At 60.0% G+C, this 11279-nt stretch overlaps 4 protein-coding genes across 4 annotated transcripts; 2 read left to right on the forward strand and 2 right to left on the reverse strand.

Annotated features, from left to right (window-relative positions):
- Positions 1–86: 86 nt before the first annotated feature.
- Positions 87–4926, reverse strand: ENH_00004980 (hypothetical protein, conserved; the record flags this gene model as incomplete). The annotated part of the gene is given in 7 exon segments (XM_013578455.1): positions 87–349; positions 667–903; positions 1281–1682; positions 1897–2299; positions 2304–2362; positions 2673–3059; positions 3318–4926. Coding segments are annotated over 7 exon segments (3360 nt in total).
- Positions 4927–6070: 1144 nt separating this feature from the next.
- On the forward strand, positions 6071–6421 carry ENH_00004990 (hypothetical protein, conserved; the record flags this gene model as incomplete). The annotated part of the gene is made up of 1 exon (XM_013578456.1): positions 6071–6421. One exon carries the CDS (start codon positions 6071–6073, stop codon positions 6419–6421), a length of 351 nt encoding a protein of 116 aa, XP_013433910.1.
- A 24-nt stretch (positions 6422–6445) lies between these two features.
- Positions 6446–7303, reverse strand: ENH_00005000 (hypothetical protein, conserved; the record flags this gene model as incomplete). Its single annotated transcript, XM_013578457.1, has 1 exon — positions 6446–7303. The coding sequence occupies one exon, from the start codon at positions 7301–7303 to the stop codon at positions 6446–6448; it is 858 nt and encodes a 285-aa protein (XP_013433911.1).
- Positions 7304–10206: 2903 nt separating this feature from the next.
- Positions 10207–11176, forward strand: ENH_00005010 (zinc finger (C3HC4 RING finger) protein, putative; the record flags this gene model as incomplete). Its single annotated transcript, XM_013578458.1, has 2 exons — positions 10207–11056; positions 11136–11176. 2 exons carry the CDS (start codon positions 10207–10209, stop codon positions 11174–11176), a joined length of 891 nt encoding a protein of 296 aa, XP_013433912.1.
- Between the last annotated feature and the right edge of the window lie 103 nt (positions 11177–11279).

An 11279-nucleotide genomic window follows, 5' to 3' on the forward strand; every position in this document is an offset into this window, starting at 1 on the left:
TTGGGATTTGCCCTCCCCCAAAGCCCCGCAGCCCCTGTTCCCCGCCCACCCCCAAACCCCAAACCCTAAACCCTAAACCCTAAACCCTAAACCCTAAACCCTAAACCCTCGGACCTGGCTGCGCCGAGCGTGGCGTGGCGCATGGGGACGGGGAAGGGGCAGCAGCAAATTGCTTCGGGGGGGATTTTGTCGAGAGTGACAGACACAGAAGACTTAATTCCATCAGCAGCAACAGGAAAAGTTTCTTTTGCTTTCCGCAGCGCAGCAGCAGCAACTTTGCTGCTGCGCAAACGGTCCACCGGAGACACCCAGCACGCCGCTTGGAAAAAAAAACGCACGCAGTTGTACCCTGCAGCAGCAGCAGCAGCAGCAGCAGCAGCAGCAGCAGCAGCGGCGGCGGCGGGGGCGTGGTGGTCGCAGCAGCAGCAGCAACAGCAAGCAGCAGCAGCAGCAGCAACAGCAAGCAGCAGCAGCAGCAAGCAGCAGCAGCAGCAAGCAGCAGCAGCAGCAGCAGCAAGCAGCAACAGAAGCAGCAGAAGAAGCATAAGCAGCAGAAGCAGCAGCAGAAGCAGCAAAAGCAGCAGAAGCACCAGCAGCAGAGCCAGCAAGCCGCAGCAAGCAGCAGCAGCAGCAGCAGCAGCAGCAGCAGCAGCAGCAGCAGCGCACAGTACTGTATGTCTGAGATGGCTGGCTCGGCCTGGAAGGGAAGCGCAGCTAAAGTTCTTCTGAAGAAAATGTCCACAGCTTCTTTGCATGCAGCACAAGTGCTGCTGAGCTGCAGCAAATCCTTCGCTGGCTGCTGCTGCAGCAGCCAGTGCAGCAGCAGCAAATGCACGTGCGAGCCCTCCGCCTTCCGCAGCAACACCGTGACCAGTGGACACTCCAGCCGCCGCACGCCAGCAGCTGCAGCAGCAGCAGCAGCAGCAGCAGCAGCAGCAGCAGTACTGGCGGCAGCAGCAGCAGGAGTGGTAGTGGTAGCAGCAGCAGCAGCAGTAGTAGTAGTAGCAGCAGCAGCAGCGGCAGTAGTAGTAGTAGTAGCAGGAGTAGTAGTAGCAGCAGCAGCAGCAGCAGCAGTAGTAGTAGTAGTAGTAGCAGCAGCAGCAGCAGCAGCAGCAGCACCCCCACATGATCGGCACTGGGAAACAGCAGAAAAGGAAAAAGAATAAATTTGAATTATTTATTTATTTATTTATTATTTATTTATTATTTATTTATTTATTTATTTATTTATTTATTTATTTATTTATTTATTTATTTATTTATTTATTTATTTATATTCCCGAGGCATTTCTTTGCTGCTCCGATGATGAGAAAATGTGGGAAGCAGCTGAGGTGTCTGTACACCTCAGCAGCAAACATCCGCAGCTGCTGCTCTCCTGCTGCTTCCTTTTGCTTCGCAGCAGCAGCAGCAGCAGCAGGAGTTTGTGCTGCTTTTGCTGCAAACCCCACACGCCCTCTTGTCATAAAAGCAGGGAGGCTGTCTCTTTTTGCTGCTGCTGCTGCTGCTGGCCGCGCCTTTGCTGCACTCGACTTCTTTGCTGCTGCGTCTTGCTGCTGCTGCTGCTGCCGCTGCGCTGCTGCTGCTTCCAAGGCCTGCTGCTTCTCCGCAGTCAGCAGCAGCAGCGCCAAGTAATCGTTCATGGATATCAGCAGCGGCAGCAGCACATCCAAACGCTCCATGTCTGCAGCAGCAGCAGCAGCAGCAGCAGCAGCAGCAACGGCAGCAGCAGTCGAAACGAGTGCAGCAAGGAGCCCAGCCACAGCGCCAAAGCAGCAGCAGCTGCTACTGCCACAAGGCAGCAGATCAAACCTACATAGGCAGCAGCAAAAGCAGCAGCAGCAGCAGCAGAAGCAGCAGCAGCAGCAGCAGCAGCAGCAGCAGCAGCAGCAGCAAACCTAAGGAATCTTGAAGAATCAGAACTGCCTTGTCCGGGTCTCTTGTCTTTTGCTTTTTTATTTTTTCTTTTAAATCATTTGGGAGGCCTCTGGGGAATTTGGAAAGAAATGAAGTTGGAGAAGCAGCAGCATCAGCACTCTGCTGCTGCTGCTGCTGCTGCTGCTGCTGCTGGTCCTGCTGCTGGTCCTGCTGCTGCTGCTGCTCCTGCTTCTCCGGCTCCGCCTTCTTCTGCCCCTCCTCTTGCTTCTGCTGCTGCGGCTGCTGCGGCTGCTTCGGCTGCTGCTGCTGCGGCTGCTGCTGCTGCTTCGGCTCCTGTTGCTGCTGCTGCTGCTGCTGCTGCTGCTGCTGCTGCTGCTTGAGTCTCGCGGTTTGCTGCTGCACCAAGTCTTTGCCGATTTCTTTTTCAAATTCTTCTGGACGAGTTTTCCTCCACTCCGAAAGAACAGCCGCAGCGGCGAGGCTGCACTCTGCGCTCAAACCCTAAACCCTAAACCCTAAACCCTAAACCCTAAACCCCAGGTCTTGCCGCGCACAAAGCTAGTACAAATACCCTAAAGTCAAAGAGCCCGCGGAAGCATTCAGGAGAAAGGGTTCCCCCAGGGGTCGCAGCAGCCCCTTGCAGCTAGGGTTTAGGGTTTAGGGTTTAGGGTTTAGGGTTTAGGGTTTAGGGTTTGCGCGCCTGCATAGACCTCCGCAGCTTCTTGCCAAGTCTTCGCCTCGCACACTTTAGGCATTGCGGTCATTGCCTTTCGAGCTAAACCCTCAACAGATAAACCCTCTTCTCCTGGGGGGCCCCCGGGGGCCCCCGGGGCCCCCGGGGCCCCCGGGGCCCCCGGGGCCCCTGGGGCCCCTGGGGCCCCCGGGGCCCCCGGGGCCTTTGGGTCCCCGGGGGCCCCCTTGGCCTCGGGGGCCCCCTTGGCTTGGGGGGCCCCCTTGGCCTCGGGGGCCCCCAGGGACTTGGGGGCCCCCGGGGCCCCGGGGGCCCCCTTTGCTGCGGGGGTATCCTTGGGGGCCCCTGCCTTAGAGGCCTCTGCAGGGGGCCCCCCTTTGGAGGTTGGGGGCCCCTCGGGGGCCCCCGCTGCCTTCGGAGCAGCAGCAGCAGCAGCAGCAGCAGCAGCAGCAGCAGCAAGAAGCCTCTTACGCTCTTGCCCCCAACGCTCTCCCAAGTAAACCCTCAAGGAGACAAAGGCAGCCTCAGAGGCTGGCGAAACACACGCAGCAAACCCCAAACCCTAAACCCTAAACCCTAAACCCTAAACCCTAAACCCTAAACCCTCAGGGGCCAGCCAACGTATCTGCAGGTGTAAGTGCTGGTTGGAAAGCCGCGTAGACTTGCCTTTGTGTACCCCCAAACCCTAAACCCTAAGCCCTAAACCCTAAACCCTAAACCCTAAACCCTAAACCCTAAACCCTCGCGGACCCGGGAGCTTCTTGAGGGCCGTGGCCAGCGCCGCCTCCGGAAGGCTAGGGTTTAGGGTTTTCAACTTTGAAAGAATTTCTGCTTTTTTGCCAGCAGCAGAAAGGACAGCAGCAGCAAAAGCTTCGGGGCTAGCAGCAGCAAACGCCGCCACTGCTGCTGCTGCTGCTGCTGCTTCCTCGCTCACCGCCTGCTGCTTCGCAGCAGCGCCAGCCCCCCCCGCTGCTGCTGCTGCTGCTGCTGCTGCTGCGGGGCCCCCGGGGGCCCCCTCCTTAGGGGGGCCCCCCTCGGGGGGCCCCTTAGTACCCAAAAGTTCAGCAAGGGTTTTCTTTGGGGCCATTTTTTTCTTTTCTGCTGCCAGCAAATCTGCCAGGGTTTTCCTGGGGGCGGGGCCCCCTGCTGCAGGCTTTGCTGCTGCTGCTGCTGCTGCTGCTGCGTCTCCTTTTGCTGCTGCCTTTGCTGCTGCTGCTGCTGCTGGCTTCGCACCCAGCTTTGCCCCCTCCTCGGGGGCCCCCTTGGGGGCCCCCTTGGGGGCCCCCGGGGGCCCCGCCTTCGACTTAACTGCAGCAGACTCTGGGGGCCCCTTGGGGGCCCCTGCTTCCTTGGGGCCCGGGGGGCCCCCCGGGGGCCCCTTTGGCTTTATTTCAATTTTTGCTGTGGGGGCCCCCGGGGGCCCCTTCGGCTTTATTTCAACCCCCAGGGGCTTGGGGGCCCCCGGGGGCCCCTTAGGCTTCACATCTATCTTAAGACTAGGACCCTTGGGGGCCCCCGGGGGCCCCGGGGGCCCCGGGGGCCCCTTGGGGGCCCCTGGGGGCACAGGGGGCCCCTTGGGGGCCCCTGGGGGCACAGATGGCCCCTTGGGGGCCCCTGGGGGCCCCGGGGGGCCCTTGGGGGCCCCTGGGGGCCCCGGGGGGCCCTTGGGGGCCCCTGCTGCTGCGTCCGCTGCAGCAGGCTTTGCAGCTGGTGGAGCTGCAGCAGCTGCTGCTGTTTTTCCTGCTGCTGCTGCTGCTTCGGGTTTAGCTGCTGCTGCTGCTGCTGCGGGCGGGCTCTTGGAGTCAGCAGCAGCAGCAGCAGCAGCAGGCGTTTTCCCCACAAGTTTTGCTCCTGGTGCTGCAGGCTTCGCTGCTGCTGGTTTTGCTGCTGCTGCTGCTGCTGCTGCTGCTGGTTTTGCTGCTCCCGCCGGTGCAGGCTTTGCTGGTGCTGCGGGTTTCGCTGCTGCTGCTGCTGGTTTTGCTGCTGCTGCTGCTGGTTTTGCTGCTGCTGCTGCTGCTGGTTTTGCTGCTGCTGCGTCCAGAGCAGCAACAGGTTTCTTAACTTGAGAGACAAACTTGGCTTTAATTTTGGGAGCAGCAAAAGGCTTGCCTTGCTGCTGCTGCTGCTGCTGCAGCAGCCGCTCCCGCAGCTCTTGCTGCTGCTTCTGTCTCTCCTTCAGTGTCAGCGGGGCTTTTGTCTTTGCTGCTGCTGCTGCAGGCTTTCCCGCTGCTGCTGCTGCTGCAGGCTTTGCTGCTGCTGCTGCTGCAGGCTTTGCTGCTGCTGCTGCTTCAGGCTTTGCTGCTGCTTTTGCTGCTGGCATGGAAGGCGTTGCCTTCCCCCTCCGCAGCAGCGACGCCATCCTGCCGCCTCTGCCTTTGCTGCTGCTGCTGCAGTTGCTGCTGTAGTTGCTGCTGCTGCTGCTGCAGTTGCTGCTGTAGTTGCTGCTGCTGCTGCTGCAGTTGTTGCTGTAGTTGCTGCTGCTGCTGCAGCTGCAGGATTTGCTGTTCCTGCTGCTGCTGCGGCTGTCGCGCCTGTTTTTGCTGCGGGTGTTGCCGCTGTCACTTGTGCTGCTGCTGGGGTTGCTGCTGCTGCTGCTGCTGCTGCTGCTGCAGTTGTGGTGTGGCTTGCTGCTGCTGGCTCGAGCTTACCGCAGCACATGCACACTTTTTAGAAGCAGTAGCAGCAGCAGCAGCAGCAGCAGAAAATTTGAGCTGCTGCTGCTGCTAACAGGGGAGCCCTTGGACAGGGCTCAATGAGTCTCTGCTGAGGCCGCAGCAGCAGCTGCAGCTGCCGCTGTTGCTGCTGCTGCTGCTGCTGCTGCTGCTGCTGCTGCTTTCCTCAAGACTGCGGCTTTTGCTGCGACTCTTGCTGCAGCTTCTGCTGCTGCATTTCCATTTGCTTCTGCTGCTTCTGCTGCAGCAGTGCGGGGGCCGCTGCCGACGTGGACCACTGTCCTCGCAGCAGCAATGTGCGCAGCAGCAGCAGCAGCTGCTGCTGCTTCCCAGCTGCTGCTGCTGCAGCTGTTGCTGCTTTAAAATTTTCTAATAAAAGGACATTAATAAAGATGCGGACAAATTGCTGCTGCTGCTGCGCTGCACTGCAGCAGCAGCAGCAGCAGGGGGCCCTAGGAGTGGTCTGTGCAGCGTAGGCAGCAGCAGCAGCTGTGGGGCCCGCCTGGCAGCAGCAGCAGCAGCAGCGGCGGGCGGCGCCGCAGCGGCGCAGCAAAGCAGCAGCAGCAGCAGCCGCCGCTGCAGCTGCTGCTGCAGCTCTGGAGGCTTCTTTGGAAGCAGCAAATGCATTAAATTAATTTCTTTTTCGGTTTGGAAGAAAAGAAATACTTTTAAGAAGAGCTGCGGGGAGGTGTGCTGCAGCTGCCTGGGGTGTATGTACACCTCGCGCTGCCGCGGGGCGCCGCCGCGGGAAATCGCCGGGCATTTTCTTTTCTTTTTGCATGCAAGTTTAATTTTCTGAATTAAAACAAAGAAAAGTAAACAAAAAGGGCAATGGAGGGTCCCGAGGGGGGTCGGGGGGCCCCTGGCCGCGAGTTGCGGCCGCAGCAGCAGCAGCAGCAGCAGCCGCAGCAGCAGCAGCAGCAGCAGCAGCAGCAGCGGCAGCAGCGGCAAGACGGGGGCGCTTTGGTGGCGCTGCTGGTGCTGGGGGTTTTGCTGGCGGTGCCTTCGCTGCTGTCTGCGCTGAGCAGCCCGAGCAGCGCGCCCAGCAGCAGCAGCAGCAGCAGCAGCAGCAGCAGCAGCAGCAGCAGCAGCAGCAGGTGGGGCTGGCTGCTGGAGGCGCAGAACCCGCTGCCGCAGGCCATCACCCCACACCAAGTCACTGTGCAGTACTGCCCCTCCTGAGGAGCAGCAGCAGCACTGCAGCAGCTAAAAAGCTTCTTGGAATACCACTTGGGGACTTTGGAGGGTTTCCGCGTGCTGCAGCAGCCCTACAGTCCCTGTTTGCTGCTGCAGCTGCTGGCTGCTGCAGTGAGTGGGGCGCGCTGGCTGCTGCTGCTGCTGCTGCTGCTGCCGCGGCAGCTGCTGCCGCTGCTGCTGCCGCGCGAGCGCGCCGCTGCTGCTGCTGCTGCAGCAGAGGCCAACCGCCTGCTGCTCGTTGCTGCTGTCTTCCTTGCTGCTGCTGTCTGCAGCAGCTTGCTGCTGCAGACAGGAGCTTTTGAGATTTATTACGAAAGAGATCTCATTTGGAGTGCACTGGACAGACACCGCAGGGGCCTTCCGCCCCTTCCTGCTGCAGCAGAACTTCTTGCTGCTCTCGAGCTCGCGGGGGCCCCCGTGGGCCCCCCCCCCCCTTTCTAGTTTCCTCCTGCACCTTTTCGGGGCCCCGGGGGCCCCCGGGGGGCCCCCAGGGGCCCCCCAGGGGGGCCCCCAGGGGGGCCCCCAGGGGCCCCCCGGGGGGGCCCCCAGGGGCCTTTCGGGGGCCCCAGGGGCTCTTTTGGGGATCCTGGGGGCCCCTGGGGGCCCCCAGGGGCTCTTTTGGGGGCCCCCGGGGGGCCCCTGGGGGCCCCCACAAGGCAGGAAGGGGCAGGCGGGGGGCCCCCAACAGCAGCGCTTTTGGGGGCGGGTTTGAGAGAGCTGCAGCAGCAGCAGCAGCAGCAGCAGCAGCAGCAGCAGCAATATTAGCTGCAGCAGCAGCAGCACGAGTGAGAGGGGCCCCCTAAACCCTCTGAGGGCGGGGGCCCCTGGATGGTTGCTGCGCTGCTGCGAGCTTTGCAACATTGACATTTATTTTAATTATTCATTTATTTATTTATTTATTTATTTTATTTATTTATTTATTTATTTATTTATTTTATTTGTTTATTTTATTTATTTATTATTTTACTTATTTATTTATTTTATTTGTTTATTTATTTTATTTATTTATTTTATTTATTTATTTATTTATTTTATTTATTTATTTATTTATTTTATTTATTTATTTATTTATTTTATTTATTTATTTATTTATTTATTTTTATTTATTTATTTTGTCCATTTTGCTGCACGCTGCAGTCGACAGAGCCGAGGCTGTTACTTAGTGTTTAGGCTGCTGCTGCTGCACGTGTGCTGCTGCTGCAGCACTTGTGCTGCAGCAGCACTTGTGCTGCTGCAGCATTGTGCTGCAGCAGCACAAGTGCTGCTGCAGCAGCACTTGTGCTGCTGCAGCAGCACAAGTGCTGCAGCAGCAGCAGATTTTGAGAGGCAAAGAAAGGCGAGCGAAAAGTAGGAGGGGTAACGACGCGGGGTGTACGTACACCTCAGCTGCAAAGCGTGAACGCCGCAGGGTGCTGCTGCTGCTGCTGCTGCTGCTGCTGCTGCTGCTGCTGCTGCTTTCACTTTTTAGTTTGCTGCTGCTGCTTTCCTGGTGTCTTTGAAGAGGTCTTTGCTTCTCCATTCCGCGCAGCAAAGTGCCAATTAAAAAGATTTATATTTGCTGCAGCTAGCTGCTAGCTAGCTGCTAGCTAGCTGCTAGCTAGCTGCCAGCTAGCTCATCTGCTGCAGCAGCACAACTGCTGCAGCAGCACATCGACTGCAGCAGCAGCAGCAGCAGCTGGCGACGGCGGGTTGTACAGACACCGCGGGGTGTATGTACACCTCAGCTACAAACCCAGCTGCTGCTGTCTTTGGCTAGCTGCTGCTACATATGGCTAGCTGCTGCTTGCCGCGGCTAGCTGCTGCTAGACATGGCTACCTGCTGCTACATGTGGCTAGCTGCTGCTACATATGGCTAGCTGCTGCTACATATGGTTAGCTGCTGCTAGACATCGCTAGCTGCTGCTAGGTGTGGCTAGCTGCTGCTAGGTGTGGCTAGCTGCTGCTAGGTGTGGCTAGCTGCTGCTGTGTACGGCTAAATGCTGCTAACTCTGGCTAGCTGCTGCTAGCCGCTGCTTGCTGCTGCTAACTCCGGCTATCTGCTGCTAGACGGCTTGCTGCTGCTAGCCGTAGCTAGCTGCTGCCAGCCGTAGCTAGCTGCTGCTAGACGTAGCTAGCTGCTGCTAGACGTAGCTAGCTGCTGCTAGCTGTAGCTAGCTGCTGCTAACTTTGGCTTGCTGCTGCTAGCCGTGGCTTGCTGCTGCTAGCCGTGATTTGCTGCTGCTAGCCGTGGCTTGTGCTGCTAGCTCAGGTTCGCTGCACTTAGCCGTGGCTAGCTGCAGCTGGCGGGGACTTGCTGTGGCTAGCTGCAGCTGCTGCAGCTGCTGCAGCTGCTGCAGCTGCTGCAGCTGCTGCAGCTGCTGCAGGTAGCTGTGGCTAGCTGCGGAGGCCTCGGGCTTCGTGCTGCTGGCCAGAGCTGGGGGGCCCTTTAAAGCAGCAGCAAGAAGTCGCTGCTGCCTTGAAGAGTTGTTTGCTGCTGCTGCCTCCGGCTGGGGAGAGGCGGGGCCGCAGCAGCAGCAGCAGCAGCAGCGACAGCAGCAGCAAGCTGCCATGTCTGGTAGAGTGGTGCTGCAGCGCAGCAGCGCGCCTCCTGCTGCTCCTAGAAAGGGAAAAGGAAGCAAAATAACTTTAATTAAAAGTAATGGAGTTCTTTTGCTGCTGCGTTGAGGGGGCCTCGAGGTGTACAGACAGCTGGGCGCGGTGGCGGGCGCCAGCGCTCTGGGGTGTACAGACACCCGAGTGGGCGCGCGAGGAGCTGCAAATGCAGAACGCGCGCGCGGAAACTGCAATTAAAGCTGAATTTGAAGAGAAAAAGAATAAATAAAATGTTTTGAAGAGCAAAGTCTGCGGAGGAGAGTCTGGAGCGCTGGCGGCGCCGACTTGAGGTGTCTGTACACCCCAGCTCAACCACCCGCGTCCGCCGGCCGTTCGCCGCGGAATTTCTCCGTTTTTTCTGCTGCTGCGGAGGCCGCGTTGAGTCGACTCAATTGGGCTTTGAATTGCAATTAAAAAGACTCCCGAAGCTGCGAAAAAGGGGGAAAAAAGCCCCGGCGGAGCGCCCCAATCGGCGCGTCGCCGGGCGCGAGGCCTCGGCAGCCACTGGGGGCTCGTTCTGAGGGGCCCGGCGGCTCTCCCGCGCTGCAATTTGCTGCAGTAGATGCAATTTAAAACTTAAAACATTTTATTTAAACTTTTAATTTCTTATTTCCTCCAAAAAAACCCTTTCTTCTCCCGCGTTCGGCCGCGCGCGCTCCCCCGCTGGCTGCGGCGGAGCCCAGTGAGACAAACTCGCCTCTCCCCTTTGCTGCTCTTTCCTTCATTTGCTGCTTCTTTTCCATTTCCCTCTGTCTCATTCCTGCTGTTGCGCCTCAGCAGCAGCGTCTCCCTTTGCTGCAGCAGCAGCAGCAGCAGCAGCAGCGAGCTGCTGCAGCAGCGGGCTGCTTCCGGCCGCAGTCAACTCCGCGGCGACGCGCAGCAGCGGCTGCACTAAACGCAGCCAGCAAACCCTCCCCGAGAAGCCCCAGTCCCGAGAGCCCGCAGCAGCAGCAGCAACAGCAGCAGCAGCAGCAGCAGCAGCGGCAGCAGCAGCAGCAGCAGCTTGGCTCTTTGGCGGAGCTGCTGCGCGTTGCTCTGCGCCGCTCCTCCGGCGGGGCCGTTCCGTCGCGCGCTGTAATGTGGGGCCCTTCCGCCGCCAGCAGCAGCAGCAGCAGCAGCAGCAGCAGCAGCAGCAGCAACACAGCAGCAGCAGCAGCAGCAGCAGCAGCAGTTGGAAAATGCTGGAGCGGTTGATGAAGTACTGGGGGCTGCCGCTGTGGATGGTGCGTGCGGGGGCGGATCCGCATCTGCGGCGGCGGTATTTATCCGTGGGGTGCAGCAGCAGCAGCAGCAGCAGCAGCAGCAGCAGCAGCAGCAGCAGCAGCAGCAGCAGGAGGCGGGGCTTTTGCGCGCTGCGTTTGCCGCGGGGAGTGCTGGGGGTGCGGCTGTGTCTGGACTTTTTGTTTTACTGGGAAGCAGCAGCAGTTGCTGCTGCTGCTGCTATGTGTGGGGCCCACTTGGGGGTGCTGTTGTACTCTTTGCTGCAGGAGGAGGGGCCCCTGTGGGGCCTGGCTTACTTCCCGCTGCTGCTGCTGCTGCTGGGGGCCTCGCTGCTGCGGCTCTGCTGCTGCTGCTGCGTGCTGCAGCGCGTGCGGGACCTGCGGCTGGTCTGGTGGTCCAGACCAGTGGACCAGGAGCTGGCCAGTTTGCTGCGGAGCTGCTGCTGGCAGCTGGCGCGGCTGGCTTGGTGCTGCTGCTGCTGCGTGATGTTTGCTGCGCTGCACGCCATGTACACGGACGGCAGCTGCAGCGCAGCAGCGCGCAGCAGCAGCAGCAGCAGCAGCAGCAGCAGCAGCAGCGGGGCGCCGCTGCTGTGCAGGTACATGGCGGTGCTGGTGCTGGGCTTTCTGTCGCTGCTGGGCCCGAGCGTGCTGCTGCTGCTGCTGTCTGCTGCTGCGCTGCTGGCGGCGCTGCTGCTGCCGGAGCAGCAGCTGCAGCAGCTCTTCCGCAACGAGCCCCACACCCGCTTCGCGCTGCCGCGGCTGCTGCTGCAGCGGCTGCAGGAGGTCCCCTGGGCCCGCCTCAGGTGTACGTACACCCCACGCCCCCCACCCCACACTGCATGCGCCATTTGTCTTTCTCATTTTCTTCCCCAAGACCTTTTAAGGGCCCTTCCTTGCGCCCACTTCTTCCACTCCGCATGCATAGCCCGCTGGCTCAAAACCAGCGCCTCCTGCCCCCTCAGGTGCCCCCTCAACTTCTTTCCCCCGGGGGGCCCCCCGGGGGGCCCCCCGGGGGGCCCCCCGGGGGG

Source organism: Eimeria necatrix, genomic scaffold (assembly GCF_000499385.1).
Source record: "Eimeria necatrix Houghton genomic scaffold, Enh_scaff1147, whole genome shotgun sequence".
NCBI classification, from domain to species: domain Eukaryota; phylum Apicomplexa; class Conoidasida; order Eucoccidiorida; family Eimeriidae; genus Eimeria; species Eimeria necatrix.